Source organism: Bufo bufo, chromosome 3 (assembly GCF_905171765.1).
Source record: "Bufo bufo chromosome 3, aBufBuf1.1, whole genome shotgun sequence".
NCBI lineage: Eukaryota > Metazoa > Chordata > Amphibia > Anura > Bufonidae > Bufo > Bufo bufo.
The window spans coordinates 653651498-653671061 of NC_053391.1; the positions used below are offsets into that span (position 1 = coordinate 653651498).

The 19564-nt window shown below is 45.7% G+C and overlaps 1 protein-coding gene across 1 annotated transcript in view; it reads left to right on the top strand.

The window, feature by feature from the left end:
- Nucleotides 1-19564, top strand: part of PDGFD (platelet derived growth factor D) — a 237123-nt gene that overhangs the window by 165387 nt on the left and 52172 nt on the right. The window contains exon 4 of the mRNA XM_040426276.1: nt 9766-9825. Within this exon, the coding sequence (XP_040282210.1) occupies nt 9766-9825 (60 nt within the window). The remainder of the gene's footprint in view (nt 1-9765; nt 9826-19564) is intronic.

The following is a 19564-nucleotide window of genomic DNA, read 5'->3' on the forward strand; positions in this document are numbered from 1 at the left end:
TGGAGGAGGGATAATAGCACCTAGGGGGTTCTCCTCTATGCCCCCTACGTTCATTTGTTTCCCGCCGGCAGGAGGGGACAGGTTTTAACGAGGTGTCCAGACTTTCCGCAAAATAGGCACAGGCCTTTCTGTTGGCGACGAGCTCGTTCTGCCTGTGTGAGATGGGAGGATCCAACCTCCATTGGCTCTTCGGCCGATTTAAGAGGCCCTGGATGTGGTCGAGAGGATGAAAACCGAGACGACCGTTCCACTCGCCTCTCACGGATTCGCCTGTCGGCATCGATTGCCTGAGAGATAGCCATTTCCAACGAGAAGGGGGTAGGCAAGGCCAAAAGAAGATCCCGGACCGCATTCGAAAGTCCCAAACGGAAGCGATGGCGTAGGGCTGCGTCGCCCCAGGTGGTGAAAGCTGCCCATCGCCTGAATTCTGCAGCGTATTCTTCAGCTGGGCGGCGGCCTTGTTGAATATGCTCAAGATTGGTCTCTGCGGTGCGAGTACGATCCGGGTCATCGTAAATCACAGCCATAGCCTCGAAGAAGGCGTCCACTGACGAAAAAGCTGTATGGTCTTGAGGCAAATTAAATGCCCAACGTTGGGGGTCTCCACGTAGCAGTGACATTACAATCCCAATTCTCTGCCTGAGAGTGCCAGAAGCCATCGGACGCAACTGGAAATAAAGGAGACAGGAGTCCCTGAAGTTTAAGAACTCCTGTCGCTCTCCTGTGAAGGGGTCAGGCAGAGGGATCTTAGGTTCTGTTTGATGCCTTGCGATAGTGATGGGTAGTGCTGAGGCTCCCTGGATAAGCTGCTGAACCTCCTCCATCACAGTTGTCAGTTGCTCTTGGATTTGCGCTGCAGCGGCTGCTGGTATATTTGGGCGTCGTTGGAACAGCAGGTTAACGGCTCCCGTTAATTCACTCAGCTGCTGCTGGATATTGTCCATAGCAACTGTTAGTTGGGCCCACTGTTCTGTAATGCAAGGCACCAACAAAACAGACCAGTGATGAAAGCAAAAAGGTGTTTATTCACCAGAAACATAAACGTCCAGGACACTTGCTGGTAACAAAGAATAATAACAAAAACCAGGCAAGGAGATTCCAGGAATAGTCCCAACCTGTGCTGAATGATGCTGTGCACTTGGCAGTCGAGTCACTCCAGATCTTGGGTCCGTTGCAAAGGACAAAGTTCCTGGCAGTCTTCAGTCACTAGCAGTTGTGACCTATACCTGGTTGAGGGAAAATAACAGTGGGCACTGATCACCCTGAGAGACCTCCTTTTAAATGCCAGCTGACCAATCCCAGGGTGCCAAGTGTCCACTACCATAGGTGAACAAATTGCCCTGCACCTGAGTACATGGCCTAAGGCAATCACAAGTTGATTAACCCATGGCTGGCTCCCTAATCCACTTTGCTCTTGTGAGTCAGTATATTATGCGCCACTGGTCGACGAAGCGCATAAGAAGCGCGTACTCGCGACCGTGTATCCCTTTGCGAACCTGCCCTCGTGCGTACGCACGGACGCATGATTGACTCAGCGCGAGTATGCGAGCGCGTGGACCCAGATGCGGAAACGGAAGTCGCTGGAGACACCGGAGACAACCTTGGCCGCGGCGTCTTGTCACTCGCCTGGCCACTCTGTCCCCGGGACTCCGACGGTCCTCCCCTCCGATGTCCACGCGAACGCATCCCCGCACTGGTTCGCAAAGGGGTCAGCGCTGGTGCATCAGAGACACGCATAACCTGTCCCGCAACTCCACGAGGACCCCTCTTGGTTCCCCTGGAGTGCAAAGCAGGTGAGGATCTTACAGATAGACAGATAGATATGAGATAGATAGATAGATAGATATGAGATAGATAGATAGATATGAGATAGATAGATATGAGATAGATAGATAGATAGATAGATAGAAGATAGATAAATATAAGATAGATAGTCAGTGACTGCTTGAGAAAGGTTCCAGTGTGTGGACCGAAACGTTGCAACTGGTGAATAAATCGCACTTTTTTAGCTAAGGAAGTGCCGTGGACATTTTGGTATTTATATTTTTGGAGTAGGGATCGCTCCATTAGCCGCTTGAGCCCGATTACTACATTTTCTGCTGTGCTGTTCACACATTTTGGACTTTGTTGTTTATAGATAGATAGATACTGGCAAATGGAAAGAAAACATGAGCACAGTGACTAATCTTTTGCAATCTCTCTGGGACCCTAAGAAAAGGCCTCATTGTGTTGGGCTGAAACGTTGCTGGGGAATTGTCATGGTCTTACCTTCTTGCTGTTCTCCTTCGTTTGACATGTGCTGGCGGCCATCTTGGTTTCTGGGTTTCTTGTAGCCTTCCACCCTGCGGCTCCTCCTTCCCACTGGGAGGAGCTGGATGCCTAGCTCATATATATAGGATGTCTGTGGCTTCAGTTCCTTGCTTGGTCCTCCTGTGTTCACATGCTTCTAAGACTGCTGCTGCTTCTGGTTCCTGATCCTGGCTTCGTCTGACTACCCTGCTGGTTCCTGATCCTGGCTTCGTCTGACTACCCTGCTGGTTCCTGATCCTGGTTTCGTCTGACTACCCTTCTGGTTCCTGATCTCTGGCCTCTCAAAGACTCTGCTTCGGTTTCACCATTCGTTTGGACTTTTGCTTTACAGCTTTATTTTCAATAAAGCCTTCTTATTTTCACTTATCTCTTGTTGTACGTCTGGTTCATGGTTCCGTGACATTAGGACCAAGCCATGAGTTCTGACGGTACAGGGCCATCCTCGCTACCCATGCTGGTTGCCAGACTTGATCAGCAGGATCACCTGTTGGGTCGGTTCGCTGTGGCGTTGCAAACCCTGCTTGAACGCACGGCTCATTTCGCTCCCGTTGCCGATGGGTCGGTTGTCGCTCCTACTGCCGCTCCGGTTGTTGCGCCAGAGTCTACCCCGACACCTGTTGTTGTGCCTGCGGTGTTTCGGGGTTTGACCGGTTCTGCCCCTCTTCCACAGCGCTTTGGGGGAGAGCCAACTCAGTGCCAAGGTTTCCTTAACCAGGTGGGCATTTATTTCGAGTTGCTGCCACATGCCTTTCCTACTGAGAGATCAAAGGTGGGCTTCTTGATCTCGCTGCTCTCGGACAAGGCCTTGGCCTGGGCCAGCCCTTTATGGGAGAACAACAATCCGGTGGTTGCCGAGTTTTCCGGTTTTGTTGCTTCTCTTCGGAAGGTATTCGATGTGCCGGCTCGTGCTGCCTCTGCCGCGAAGCTCCTTATGTCCATCAGACAGGGTTCACGATCCGTAGCTGAATACGCCATTGAGTTTCGTACCCTGGCAGCAGAGGTGGGCTGGAATAATGAGGCTCTGGTCGCTGCTTTCTCTCATGGTCTCTCGGATGCCTTGAAGGATGAGGTTGCAGCTAAGGACCTACCAGTGGAGCTCGAGTCTCTTATTTCTTTCCTGATTTTGATTGACACCAGACTCAGGGAGAGACCTTCCTTTAAGGAGAGCCTGCGGAGGTCTTCTAACAGATTGGCGCCTACGTTTGCTGTCCCACCCGTGCCTCCCTCTCCTCCCACGCCTCCTGGGGATGACTTGTCTGGGGGTGAACCCATGCAGCTGGGGTTTGCTCGCCTGTCCGAGGGGGAGAGGGTACTCCGGAGACGCGAGGGTCGATGCATGTACTGTGGTTTCGGTGGGCATTTTCGGTTGGCATGTCCGAACCGTCCGGGAAACGCTCGTACCTGAGATCCTGTCGGGGGCAGATCTTGGGTGGAGTCTCCTCGTCCCCGGTTTCCCGTGTTGACAAACCACTGATCACTGTTGTCCTCTCCTGGGTCGGGGGCTCGGTGACGACCCAGGCGTTGGTGGACTCTGGTGCTGGTGGTTTGTTCATTGATAGTGTGTTCGCTGCCGCCAATTCCATTCCTCTGCAGGCTCGAGGTTCCCCACTGGCTCTTGATGTGATAGACGGCAGACCCCTTCTGTCGTCACACGTGACTCATGAGACCCTTCCAGTGGGGATAGCCATTGGTGCCGTTCACAGAGAGTCGGTCTGCCTCCAGGTTATTTCGTCTCCACACTACTCGGTGGTCTTGGGGTACCCCTGGCTCCAGAAGCATAATCCGACTTTCGATTGGAGATCGGCCGAGATCCTCTCGTGGTCACCGCAGTGTGGGGCTAGTTGCATCCATGGGTTTGTCAAGTTGCTGTGTACTTCCTCGGACTCTCTGTTGCCTCCTGAATACGAGGAGTACCGGGATGTATTCGATAAGGTGCGCGCGGTTGCCCTACCTCCGCACCGCCCATACGATTGTGCCATAGAGTTACAACCTGGTGCCGTTCCTCCTCGTGGCAAAGTCTATCCACTGTCGATAGCGGAGAATGAGGCCATGGAGGAGTACGTGAGGGAGGCGCTTTCACGCGGACACATTCGCAAATCCTCGTCCCCGGCAGGGGCTGGATTTTTCTTTGTGAAAAAGAAGGGCGGTGAGTTGAGGCCTTGCATCGATTACAGGGGCTCAATCGCATCACGATCAAGAACGCTTACCCGATACCCTTGGTTTCCGAGCTGTTCGATCGCCTTAAAGGGGCCACGGTCTTTACCAAACTCGACCTGAGGGCGGCATATAACCTGGTAAGGATCAAGGCGGGCGATGAGTGGAAGACCGCGTTTAACACCAGGACCGGTCATTATGAATCCTTGGTTATGCCCTTTGGGTTGTGCAATGCGCCCGCAGTCTTTCAGGAATTCATCAACGATGTTTTCCGTGACCTGTTGCAGCAGTGTGTGGTGGTCTATTTGGATGACATCTTGGTATATTCTGAATCCATGGAGGCCCACATTCTGGATGTCAGACAAGTGTTGCAACGGTTACGAGAGAACAAGCTGTTCGGTAAGCTTGAGAAATGCGAATTTCACCGATCCCAGGTAACCTTCTTAGGTTACATCATTTCCGCTGAGGGGTTCTCCATGGATCCTGAGAAGGTTTCGGCTGTCTTACAGTGGCCCCAGCCCAGTGGTCTTCGTTCCCTGCAGCGCTTTTTGGGCTTCGCCAATTATTATCGGAAGTTCATCAGGGACTTTTCCATGCTGGCCAAGCCTCTCACAGATCTGACCAGGAAGGGCAGTAATTCCCAGGTCTGGCCGCTCGAGGCCATCCGAGCTTTTGAGGCCCTAAAGTCCGCTTTTGTGTCGGCTCCGATTCTGTCGCATCCCAACCCTGGGTTGCCCTTTGTCCTCGAGGTGGACGCGTCTGAGACGGGAGTAGGCGCCCTTCTGTCTCAGCGTAGAACACCAGAGGGTCCTCTGCTTCCTTGTGGGTTTTACTCCCGGAAACTGTCTTCCGCGGAGTGCAACTATCAGATTGGTGACAGGGAGTTATTGGCCATCGTGCAGGCCCTTAAAGAATGGAGGCACTTGCTCGAGGGTTCGGTGGTTCCGGTTCTCATCCTGACGGACCATAAGAATCTGACCTACCTTTCTGAGGCCAAGAGATTGACACCACGTCAGGCCAGATGGGCTCTGTTCTTGTCACGTTTTAATTACGTGGTCTCCTACCTACCCGGTTCCAAGAACATCAGGGCGGATGCCCTATCACGGCAGTACTCCGAGCTGTCCAGGGAGGAGTCGATTCCGACTTCGGTCATACCTCCGAATCAGATCCTGGCCGCCATTCGCACCAGCCTGACCTCTCCCCTGGGTGAGCAGATTTTGGCGGCTCAATCTGGTGCTCCCTCTGGGAGACCCAACGGCAGATGTTTTGTGCCTGAGGAGTTGCGCACTCGGTTGTTGCGAACCTACCATAACTCCAAGACCGCGGGGCATCCTGGAAAGAATCAGCTGTCCTGGGCTGTTTCACGTCTGTTCTGGTGGCCTTCCCTACGTTCCGACATCGCCGCATATGTAGCGGCATGCTCCGTTTGTGCCCAGAGTAAGTCCCCTCGGCACCTTCCGTTGGGCCTTCTGCAACCCATAGCCACCGGGGAGCGCCCATGGTCACACCTGGGGATGGATTTCATTGTGGACCTCCCTGCATCCCGAGGCCATACGGTCATTCTCATGATTGTGGATCGGTTTTCCAAAATGTGCCACTGTGTTCCTCTCAAGAAGTTACCCTCTGCACAAGAGTTGGCCACGATTTTTGCCAGGGAGGTCTTCCGGTTGCACGGTTTGCCCAAGGAGATTGTGTCGGATCGGGGGAGTCAGTTTGTGTCCAGGTTCTGGCGCGCCTTTTGCTCCCAGTTGGGGATTCATCTCTCCTTCTCCTCGGCCTACCACCCTCAGTCCAATGGGGCCGCAGAACGATCCAATCAGGCCTTGGAGCAATTCCTTCGTTGCTATGTCTCCGATCACCAAGACAATTGGGTTGACCTTCTGCCTTGGGCTGAGTTTGCCAGGAACACGGCGGTGAACTCTTCCTCTGGGACGTCTCCCTTCATGGCCAATTATGGGTTCCAACCTGCCGTGTTACCGGAGGTATTCTCTCCCCAGGATATTCCGGCTGTGGAGGATCACCTTTCCGTCCTACGTGCTTCTTGGGTACAGATCCAGAAGTCCCTTGAGGCCTCTGCGCAGCGCCAGAGACTCCAGGCTGATCGCAGACGAGCGCCTGCTCCTTCCTACCAGGTCGGAGACCGTGTATGGTTGTCCACCCGCTACCTCAACCTTCGAGTGCCCACTCCCAAGCTGGCGCCTCGCTTTGTTGGTCCCTTCCGAGTGCTTCGCAGGGTAAACCCGGTAGCCTATGCCCTTGCGCTTCCTCCTGGCATGCGGATCTCTAACGTGTTTCATGTCTCCCTGTTGAAGCCACTGGTGTGTAATCGTTTCACTTCCTCGGTTCCTCGGCCTCGTCCGGTCCGAGTGGGCAATCATGAGGAGTATGAGGTGAGCAATATCCTGGACTCACGCCTGGTCCGCGGTTGGGTGCAGTTTTTGGTCCATTGGCGTGGTTATGGTCCAGAGGAGCGTTCCTGGGTTTCCTCCGCAGATGTCCATGCTCCTGCCTTGCTCCGAGCCTTCCACGCACGCTTCCCTCAGAAACCGTTTTTTGCTCCGCGGAGGAGGGGCCCTTGAGTGGGAGGTACTGTCATGGTCTTACCTTCTTGCTGTTCTCCTTCGTTTGACATGTGCTGGCGGCCATCTTGGTTTCTGGGTTTCTTGTAGCTTTCCACCCTGCGGCTCCTCCTTCCCACTGGGAGGAGCTGGATGCCTAGCTCATATATATAGGAGGTCTGTGGCTTCAGTTCCTTGCTTGGTCCTCCTGTGTTCACATGCTTCTAAGACTGCTGCTGCTTCTGGTTCCTGATCCTGGCTTCGTCTGACTACCCTGATGGTTCCTGATCCTGGCTTCGTCTGACTACCCTGCCGGTTCCTGATCCTGGCTTCGTCTGACTACCCTTCTGGTTCCTGATCTCTGGCCTCTCAAAGACTCTGCTTCGGTTTCACCATTCGTTTGGACTTTTGCTTTACAGCTTTATTTTCAATAAAGCCTTCTTATTTTTAATTATCTCTTGTTGTACGTCTGGTTCATGGTTCCGTGACAGGAATAAGCCGGGTCCAACACCTTATTCGCTGTTCATTGGAGTGATGCCTCTTTTTTTCTAGATAGATAGAAGATGGGAGATTACTGTTACTGTGAACAGTTAAGCAAGCTGAAGATGAAATGATCTCCAAAAGACATAACATTTAAATTGACGCATTCCCTTTGTATTTTAAGCAAAACCTTTTTTTCTTTTAAAAGGGCCGGAAGTTTGGGCACCCTGCATGGTTAGTACCTAGTAGAACTCCCTATGGCAAGTATTACAGCTTGAAAACGCTTTTTTTAGCCAGCCAAGAGTTTTTCATTTCTTGTTTGAGAGATTTTCATCCACTCTTCCTAGCAGAAGTCTTATAGTTCTGTGAGATTCCTGGGCCGTCTTGCATGCACTGCTCATTTGAAGTCTATCCACCGATTTTCAATGATGTTCACTTGTTCAGATCTGGGCACTGTGAGGGCCATGGAAAAACCTTCAGCCTGTACCTTTTGAGGTAGTCTATTGTGGATTTTGTGGTATCTTTAGGATCATTATCCATGTGTAGAAGCCGCCCTCTTATTCCAACTTCAGCTTTTTTACAGTTGTGGTTATGTTTACTTCCAGAATTAGCTGGAATTTCATTGGAAACATTCTTCACCTTACCCGTGAAACATTCCTCATGCCACTGGCTGCAACCCAAACCCAAAGCATAATTGATCCACCCCCATGCTTAATGGTCGGAGAGGGGTTCTTTTCATGAAATTCTATGTCCTTTTTTCTCCAAACATACCTTTTCTCACTGTGGCCAAAGAGTTCTATTTACCTCATCTGTCCACAGGACTTGTTTCCAAAATGCATCAGGCTTGTTTAGATGTTCTTTTGCAAACATCTGACACTGAATTTTGTAGTGAGAATGGTGATAGATAGATAGATAGATAGATAGATAGATAGTGAGAATAGATGGATAGATAGATGGATAGATAGATAGATAGATAGATAGATAGATAGATAGATAGATAATGAGGATAGATAGATAATGAGGATAGATAGATAATGAGGATAGATAGATAATGAGGATAGATAGATAGATAGATAGATAGATAGATAATGAGGATAGATAGATAATGAGGATAGATAGATAGATAGATAGATATTGAGAATAGATGGATAGATGGATAGATAGATAGCTAGTGAGAATAGATGGGTAGATGGATAGATAGATAGTGAGAATAGATGAATAGATGGATAGATAGATAGATAGATAGATAGATAGATAGATAGATAGTGAGAATAGATGGATAGATGGATAGATAGATGGATAGATAGATAGTGAGAATAGATAGATAGATAGATAGATAGATAGATAGTGAGAATAGATGGATAGATGGATAGATAGATAGTGAGAATAGATGAATGGATAGATAGATAGATAGATAGATAGATAGATAATGAGAATAGATGGATAGATAGATAGATAGATAGATAGATAGATAGATAGATAGATAGATAGTGAGAATAGATGAATAGATAGATGGATAGATGGATAGATAGATGGATAGATGGATAGATAGATGGATAGATAGATAGATAGTGAGAATAGATGAATAGATGGATAGATGGATAGATAGATGGATAGATAGATAGTGAGAATAGATAGATAGATGGATAGATAGATATGAGATAAATAATAGATAGATAGATGGATAGATAGTGGTAATAGATAGATAGATAATGAGAATAGATAGATATATATGGATGGCAAAGTGTTGTATTATGGCAGTAGTATTTATGCACTATGTGGTGGTATTATGTAAGAAGGTTTATTGCTTTTCACTAGACATTTGTACCTACCAGACCCTGAGATATAAATCCAGTCCGCTGCCCACTCTGCACTTTACGCACAGTTACTGGGACACTTGTTGCGGATATTGTAATATTACATGAGGACTATTTCTCTCAGTCTCCTGACACTTGGTCTTTGAGCAGGTCTAGATATATCCATATACCAGACATACTCACTCCCTAATGTCTTTTATGTTGTTTTTTTTGTTTTTTGTTTTTAAACAATGGTCAAAATACAATTATGTGAAAATTGGGTAAAATCACATTAATTTATCTTGCATCTCTCAGTGGAGCCTCATTTTTTTTTTTTAGCAATCCTATATTTTCATGGTCTTTTATAGCAGCCAAGCCTGGATGCCTGAAAGGCTATTCAAATCTAACAGTAGAGATCTTATCCCTTGCCGCAGCTTTTGTTTAAATTCTTTTTCCTTTCCTTTCAGAATGATTTTCCGCCCGCAGCCTCGGACACAAACTGGGAATCTGTCACAAGCCCGGTCTCAGTAAGTAATACTGTGCGTCACTGTGTGGAATACAACAAATGCCGGCACTATTAAACAAGCAGCATGTCCCCGGTTATTATCTCTACTGCCGGGGTAAGGATACTCGGGCAGAATTTAGGGTTTGATTTGATACAGATTCCATGAAATTAAAATTGGTGACCGAAAAGAATTAAGCAGAATTACTAGTTTAGTAGCATTCAGGGTTCATATGCAAAATGTGCTAGTTGTTTGGATCATTCCTGTGCTACTTCTTGTGGCGATTCCAGGTTCTTAGTCGTCCCCCGAAATGTGGGTGCATTGTCTATAAAGTTGCGTGACCACTTGTCAGCAGGATCAACCCTATAAAAGCAGAAATGATGCCAGATAGAGTTGCTGAATAATAGGGTACCAGTCTTGTGAAAATTTAGAAAAGAAGACTTTTCTTCTTTATGCAAATGAGGACTGAGGTGCACCGAGTGACTAGGCCCCGCCCTTTAGTGCACTGAAGCACTAATTTGCATAAATAATATAAATCTTTATTTTTTTCCTCAGGCATGCCATAACCAATTTTCACAAGACAGGTATCATTTTAATCAGCACAATCCACCCTACCAGGCAATATGCCTAATTTAATAGGGTTTTTCTTGCTGGAGGGGGGGGGGGGGGATTTATCTTTAAAGGGGAATACATTGCTCATATATGGGGCAGAAAGGGTTAAAAAAGATGCAACAGTTACCTTACTGATTTCTTTCCTCCCTGTTTTGACACAAAAGAAATGTAAGAGATCCCGCTCAGCCAATCACTGGTGACCCACTTTAACCTCTAACTGGCTGGGAAGGCATCTCCTGCATCTCCTGTGTCGAGCCAGGACCAGGACCTGGTAAGTACCTGAGCTGTAGTGGAGTGGGATTTATGAGGTGATGCTTAATGTCAGCCCATTTTTTAACATTTCCAGAAATTCTGTCTATTTTACCCTGTAGGGAAGTTTGAAAAGGGCTAAAGAGTTCTTTATATACTGTATATTCTATAAGGAACTTCTGGGATTATTGGTCATTTATGGGACAGAGTTATTTGGGCATCACCCCTAACTTATGGTTGGCAAAGTGATGGCATGGCCATTGAAGAAGCACTCCCACAAACAATTTTATCCTCTGACCTGTTAGAAAGGTACGTGACGTAAACTATAGTGAAGATAATCTTCTTACCAGTCACTGTATTTGTGAGTTATAACCTCCCTCCTGATCCTCAGCTGTGTCATGTGACCAACACTTTGCCTTTTCAACCGACACAGAACAGGAAGTCAGTTACTTCTCTATTCATTCCTATGAGATTGACATTGAGGCTCCCATAGAAATACAAAGAAAACGGGCTTACTGTCATACATAAGATGCTGTGTTAGGGCTTTTTCACATGAACGTGCCGTATTTTGCGGTCCGCAAATTGCATATCCGCAAAACACGGATGCCGCCCGTGTGCCTTCCGCAATTTACAGAACAGACAGCCCTTTATAGATGTGCCTATTCTTGTCCTCAAAACGGGCAAGAATAGGACATGATTTATAATTTTTGTGGGGCCACAGGACGGAGAAACGGATGCTGACAGCACACGGAGTGCTGTCCGCATCTTTTGCGCTCCCATTGAAGTGAATGAGTCCGCACATGAGCTGCAAAAAATGCGGCTCGGATGCGGAACCAAACTACGGTCCTGTGAATGAGCTCTTATTTGGAGAGTTGGTCACATGACACAGCTGAGGATCAGAAGGGAGGGGCTAACTCACAAATCACTGATAAGAAGATTACCTTCACTACTGTTTACACAATATACCTTTCTAACAGGTCATTTTTGTCGGAGTGCTTCTTTAACAATAAGCAAGTGGCTGCCAATCAATTTTTAACAGACTAATACCAAGCAGCTGAGACTGACACAGCCATGCGGTTTTCGGCCAAATCGTGACCTCATCTCCACCACACGCTGATCACAGTACAGTTTCCCTCAGATGGCGCACATGTGCTCATTTTACTTTTTGTATTTGAGGAGCTTTTAGGAGGGGTACTTTATTCTATCAAGGCCAGGACTTTTTCTAGTGTTACCAGACAAAAGGGTAGACTGTGCAGGTGACCGGGTAGGGTGCAAGTGCAAGATGGCAGGCTCAATTTAAGCGTTCAAAATAAAAATGGAAATGGAGATTATGGGGGAAATTTATCAAAACTGTAGGCAAATACCAGCATACAAAAATTGCTACTTTTTGGGCAAGTGGAATGTTGCAGCAAAAAATTTAACTTTTTTTTTTTTTATGTCGCTGGTTCCTATTCTAAACATGTGAAGTTTATCGGAAAGGATTTGGCCTCCCTACTCCAACCCATTTGTTTTAAAAATAATTGTTTACATTATAGCACTTATAATATCTACGCAAGAATATACTGTAGCTTGCGGAGATCTCAGTCTGCGGCACATGGACAGCACAAGATGGGATAAATTTATGAAGATGCCCGTTCCTCTTAAGAAATGTGGCATGCCTGGCATTTTACTAAGGCTGGTACTGTATATAATAACCCAATCTTAAAGGAAATGTGTCACCAAAATTTTTATCTGCCAGTTAAATCCAGATAGCAACACTTATCCTCTTTTCAATCTCTTTTTATTTTCTGATTACAGATTTGTTTATTCTGTTTCCTGAACATGATTATAGGGGCGGCCATCTTACCTGAGCTCTTCTTAACAGCATTTAGAAAGCATTAAGAAAATTGCTTGACGGCAGCCCCATGTTCCATAGACACAATGGACAGGAGCGGACCCTCTTGGCTTCTATGGCAGAGTTTCTCCTCCTACACAGAGGTCATTGTACAAGGAAAGAATGGATAAGCTTTGACAATCACCTATTGGAGGAACCTGTCTTATCTAGACACAGAGGTGATATCATTACAGGCAGTAAAATGACTGATAAGCAGATAACTGTAGTAAAGTGATCTGTACAGAACAAGAAGTTACGCCTATTATTAGGCAGAATTAATTTTTTAATATAGATATTTACATAGAAAATTAAAAATAAAATCGTCAAAAATTCTTTAGCCTTTTCCCGACCAGCGCTGTACTAGTAAGGTGCTGGCTGGGTCTTCAAACATGGTGCCCACTCCTGAATGGAGCAGGTGCCATAACCACGGGGTACCTGCTATTTCATACAGCAGACACCCGCGTGTCAGTCAGTAAAGCTGGTTGTGGACATTTTACACTTCAGAGCGCGTAAAATACCAGATGTTTGCGCTTCCAGTAATGCTCCGGCTCCCCCGTGTGGCGATCGGAGGAGCCAGAGCTTGTGTGCAGCAGCCCCTGTCATAGTGGATGACAGGAGGCTGCTGCTTAGTATTTTCTATGGAGTCCTGGCCTGTAGCCGGGCCCCATAGGAAACTAGTACTTTGTTCATAGACTTCAATGCTAGTGCATTGGAGTCTATGAGAATAGCAATCTAATGATTGCTTGTTATAGTTCCCTATGGGAGCTATAAAAAAGTGTAAAAAATAAAGAAAGAAAGTTTTTAAAAATAAAGAAAACTTAAAAAGTCTAATCACCCTGCTTTACCCAAAATAAAAACAAAAACAAAAATACACATCATGGGTATTGCAGAAAATGCTCATATAAAAATATAAAAATACCTTCCCCATACGGCAAACACCGAAACGAAAAAAAAAAAAAAAAAATGGCCAACTTGCCATTTTTGGTCACTTCATTTCCCACAAAAAATTTAATAAACGTGATCAAAAAGTCATACACACCCCACAAAAAATGAGCCTCCACATAGCTCTATACACATAATCAAAATATGGCGTTGAAAAAATAAAACTGAAGTTTTTTCTTCTTTTTCAATATCAAAACGCAAGAAAAACGATACATATAAGGTATCGCCGGATTCATACTGACCTCTAATTAAGAAAACTGGTCAGTTTTATTGCACATCGAACATCGTAAATAAATTAAAAAAAGTAAAACTGTGGAGGATTTTCTTCTTTTTCAATTTCACCCCATTTGGAATTTTTTTTCCTGCTTCCCACTACATCATATGCAATATTAAATGTTGGCATTGGAAAGTACAACTTGTCCCGCAAAAAACAAGCTCCATATGGCTATGTGAATGGAAAAATGAAAAAGTTTTGGCTCTGGGAAAGCAGGGAGCGCAGAATGAAAACGCAAAAACGAACAAACCTCCGGGGTAGAAGGGGTTAAGAAAACGTTAAACAGAAAAACACGATTGAAAAAATTGGTCATTTTCTGATGACACATTTCCTTTAATAACTCTTCCCCTATGGATTTTAACACCAGAAATAAGAGAAGATGAGGGGGAGGGGGGGGGGGGGGGGGGGGGGGGGGGCATGGTCACCTATGAAGCTGAACTTTAGGGATCAAGGGTGGTGGGATCAAGGGTGGTGGGATCAAGGGTGGTGGGATGCATTATGTAAACCCTGCCTTGGAATTAGAAGCGTTTGTCCTTCCTATATCTAGAAGATGTACTATTAGGAGATACCTAACATCTCTCATATCTTCTAAGTTATTATTCAGTATGTAATTCGTATATTCATTATATTGTCGTGGACCAATTGACTAGATTTCTACCATTTAGAACCAACCCAAGGGCTAATTGCTCTCAGTTTATTACATGCGTGGGTTGTACAGTTAAACTGAGATTAATGACTCCCCAAATCCTATCACCTAATTAGTAAAAGTTGCCATTACTTCGAGTTTCGATGAATGTGATGATAGGAAAAGAACCGCACAAGCCGATATCACTTCATATTTCTGGCTTTATGTAAGAAAACTTTGCATCCGATTAGTCCTGCCTATCTAGAACCGTACACTTTTGGCTCCAATTACAAAGTCAAGGTATAGTACAGGAGAAGCGCTTGACGATTACACTAAAGGTTTATTTGCCATGAAATGTCAATTGCCTAAAATGACGGCAGCTGTATAAAAGTTCATGATGCCGTTGTTCATTTCATGTATAAACTAGGCCGTAGTGACCGCATTCTCTTGGATTGAGGTTTTACGCTGTTTTTAGAGTATTGTTAAGTGTGTAATTGTGCTGTATAGCCATAGATGCTGGCACCGACCGTATCCGTCATTTGCTGTCTATGTCATTTTGAGCCAAAATGGATTAAAGGGATTGTCCACAGCTACAAGCTCCAAAAATAGCACCAAAAAAAAATCATTACTTTCTAACAAATTTTTTTTTGTTTGTTTTTTTTGTGATGACACTAAATCTGCTCTCTGGGTCAGTGTTCATCATGACGTTTGAAGCCTATTACTTTAATTTTTTTGTGTTTTTTGTTTTTAATAAAGTTGGAAAATCTTTGCTAATGTCTTTACCCCTTAGTGACCGTCAATACCCATTTTTACAGCAGGCAATTTAGGCTAGGCCACTGTTTGTTTGTTTTTAACAATGGTCTAGTCTAAGCCCTGCTTGGTTTTTAATTACAGCCAAACTCATTATCTATTGGCTTGGATGAGAGGAGTCTTCGATCAAGGCATTTAATCCCTTAGATATCAAGGTGATTAACAACTAAGAAAGCTCCTGCCGTTAACCCATTGGTGCCCCTGTCATGCGGTTGTGAGGTTGTGCCATTGGGTTTCCTTGGGAGCTGTGACCTAAAGAAAACCCCCATGTATGCCATCTTTGTACTTCTAAATGGATGCCTGACAGACAAAACACACCACCCTTCATAGCTAGTGCTGTGCATTATGTAAGACAGGCATCCTCAAACTGTTGGGCCCTCCAGCTGTTGCAAAACTACAACTCCCAGCATGCCCGAACAGCCTACAGGTATCAGCCTACAGCAGGGCATTGTGGGAGTTGTAGTTTTACAACATCTGGAGGGCCGCAGTTTGAGGATGCCTGACGTAAGAGATCAATGTTCAAGTCCCCTTGTGGGGCTAACACATTTCATAGGTACAAGCTCTGAGTTATCTAGACCGGCCTCTGCTATCTTGGTCCTGATGGCCTGTACTGCGCTAGCAGGCATTTAATTTATGACGAGGCGACGGCTCTCCCTTTTTGCAAACCTGGGGAGGGCAGCTTAACAATGCCAGTTGCAGCTAAAAAATTTCACAATGGCATTTAAAAAGTGACAAAACCCAGTTATGGGACTTTTTTAGCGCCAGAAAATTGGCATAGAGGACATGATAAATTCCCCCCAATGTGTTTATTCTGTGTAGTGAACCCTCTAATAAAAAATAAATGAATAAAAACAAAATGTTGGCAGAATCACTGTTATTTGTTTATCCTTAAAGGGGTTATCCAATTTCACAAACAGCCCCCCCATGTTCTGGGCCCCTCACAGGTAATATACTTACCCCGCTGCCGGCACCGCTCCTGGTCCCCGCACCGCCGCTGCTGCTTCTCCCTGTACACAGATGAAAACATCCGGTGTCGGGGGGAGCAGCCAATGGCTAGCATTGTGGATGACGCTAGGGACTTCTCCCCGCCTGCAATTGGCTGCCCCCCCCCCCCCCGACACCGGGGGGGGGGGGGGGCTGTTGTGAAATTAAATAACCCCTTTAAGAAATATATAAAAAGTGAACCTCCTCACAAAGCTGTGACATCTAGATAATTTGTGCCAAATGACAAACTCATCTGATAATGTTCTGACTATATGAAGTCACTCACCCCTGTGTCGTAACAATTTCCGTCTCCTGTGATGCCTTATCCCTCCAACTAAACAAATTCCAATTGGTCAATAGACCCAAACTTTTGATTCTGTACTAGTTTGGGGAAAAGCTGCTCTGGGGATTTAATGCTGCTATAATATGTTGTATCGCTTCTTCTGAACCAGATATGAGAGTATATAGTATCTGAGTGAGCAATTACCTAATTAATAACTATTGCCTAATACCAAAGAGTAAGGCAGTAAATTGGAACCATAAAAAATTGTGTACATACATGTAAGAAGTTGAGTAACTTTGTAAATGTTACTTCTGCTAAAACCGAGTTACAGTCTGTGTTATACTTCAGAGCTGTATTCACAATTCTGCAGGCTTTAGAGCAGAAATTTCACAGTGGTCCCTGCTGGCTCGGTGTTGTATTTTTGCCACGTACTATACAATAATCTGATGTAAGAAAAAAAGAAGCTGTCCCAACTGCCATCTCATATGGCTTGTTTTACATTTAGTTGAACTATGTTTTCATAAATCACTGAAAAAGGTGCACCACAATGATATGCAACTGACGACACTGGCTAATCCCTCAGGCTGATGTTAAGAACTGAGACTTTAGCCAATGTATTCCTGTCGGGAACACATCGGAGCCCTTTTGCACCACCGTCATATTTTGTGTTTTTGTATTTTTATTTTTGCATCCACACATTATCCCATCTTGTGTAGGATGCTCTTGTGGTGCATGTGGTCCGCTGCCGACATCCTCCATTGTATGCATTTTTGCTGTGAATTGCCGTTAGCAATGGATCACATGCGGAGGAATTGCTCCGCCGGTTATAGCCACGCCACAGTGTTTGGGTTTTTTGAGCATTTCCTCCCATTTAGGCCACTTTATTTCAGTTATTTTTCTTGAACTATGTTTGGCATAGACATCGGGAAAGCTCCCGGTTTATAGTCACATACTGTAAGTTGTCTGGAGGCCTGGTATTTGATGGGAAATTCTCCTGTTGTATACCTCCAATGGAGAGGCTGACACAAAGCGTGAACAGCGCCTTATAGGAGCTCATCTAGGCTCTCATGGGTTGTATCCAGTGGGTTGCCCAGGGTGTTTGGCACCCGGGGCGGGTCATTTCTCTGCCCTCCCCCCCCTACCAATACTTGGCCACATACCTCTTACATCCAGGGATATCTCCTGCCATCCAGGGATAGCTCCTGCTCCTCCTCTCCTGTCACCTGAGGAGAAAAACCACCCATTTCGCTACACATTGCCTGTGCTCCAATAATGTCCTCCTCCTTATCTTCCAGTTCAGCCCCCACATGTGCCCGTGAGATTTAGGCACCACGTCTCCAGTCCCCTGACCAGCCATTGTTACCACCATCTGTTCCAGGACATGAAGCAGTGGAATGACGTCGTTCATCCCGTAGTCCTGGCGACTGACAAATAACGTGGCATCCTCAAAGGGCCTGAGCAAATGGCAGGTGTCACGCATGAGCTGCCACTGGCTGACATCGAAGTTACACAGGGGAGTACTCTTATCCACTTGGATCATCAAGAAATCGTTGATGGCCTTTCTCTGTTCATATAGTCGGTCCAAAATATGGAGGGTGGAATTCCAACGGGTGGAAACGTCGCATATCAGCCTATGTTGGGGGATGTCGTTCTGCCACTGCAGCTCAAGGAGGGTGTGATTTGCGGTGTACGAGTGGCTGAAGTGCATGCAAAGTTTCCTGGCCATTTTTAGGATGTCTTGCAAATGGGTGGAAGACTTCAGGAACCGCTTGACAACCAGACTGAACACGTGTGCCATGCAGGGCGCATGGCTCAGTACTCTTGTCCTTTTGGAAGGAGAACTGGCTTGCATATCTCTCCAGTGGAATATTCTCTATCTCTCTCTCTCTCTCTGATTTGCCCGAAATGAATTCGGGTTTGTTAGAATCCAGATTTTGGGGGAAATTCGAGACTAAATCAGTAGAATTGATTCGCTCAGTTCTAGTCAATGTCCTTAGAATATACATACACGTAAGTTACTGGAGATCTTACGTAGGACTGAAACCAAAACTATCACCATGTTACAAGAATGCTTTATGTTTTCATTTTGGGTTCAACACCCATGTGCTGTCCGCATCTTTAAAGGGAACCTGTCACGGGGATTTTGTGTATAGAGCTGAGGACATGGGTTGCTAGATGGCCTGTGTGCTTTTATTGTGTAAAAAAACTATTTGATACATATGCAAATTAACCGACAGGACTCATCAGAGACAGGACTCATCTCAGGGTAATTTGCATATGTATGAAATCGTTTTTTTTTACACAATAAAAGCACACAGAGCTATGGGGACTGGGTATTGCAGATGTGCTAACGGCCATCTAGCAACCCATGTCCTCAGCTCTATACCCAAAATCCCGGTGACAGGTTCCCGTTAAGTCTGTAACTGTGGCCCTGCAAAAAAATAGAACATGTCCTATTCTTGTCCGTTTTGTGGACAAGAATAAGACATTTCTGCAAGGAAAAAATAATAATGGAGGCAGGCTCTCGGCCAGTATCCGTGTTTTGCGGATCCGTGATTTGCAGATGGCAAAAACGGATATGGCCATGTGCAGGAGGCCTTTACATAAGAGAAGCTGATACTCCTTGAATAGATGCAAGGAAAAAAGTAAAAACCTAATAAAAGTTGGGAACTCTATTCCCTTTTTTTAACATTACTTTTCTCCAGTTTGTTACATAGCCACAAGCATCACAGATTTGATGGCATTGCTCCTTATGGCATTCTTGATGGCTTAGTATGTGATATACTGTAGATCATTACCGAGCCTCAGCACTGGAAGAAATATTCTTTTTGGGAATTTAGCCTGAAATGGAAGAACCATGCAATTTAGAAAACAATCCCAAACAGAGGTTGATGTCAAAGTGCCAGACTATTTCTGTCATGTATATTAGCAAGTTTGGCAGCTAGTGCGTGGACAGATGTATTGGCGGGACCACAGCTGTCCTGCATGCTGTCATGTGAAATAGCCTGTGGCTCACTTTTATGAGTTCATCTCTTCACCGCTTTGCTCTGCTCGACCAACATATTTGCTAATTGGACTTTTTTTGATTTATATCTCATAAACAATTTAATA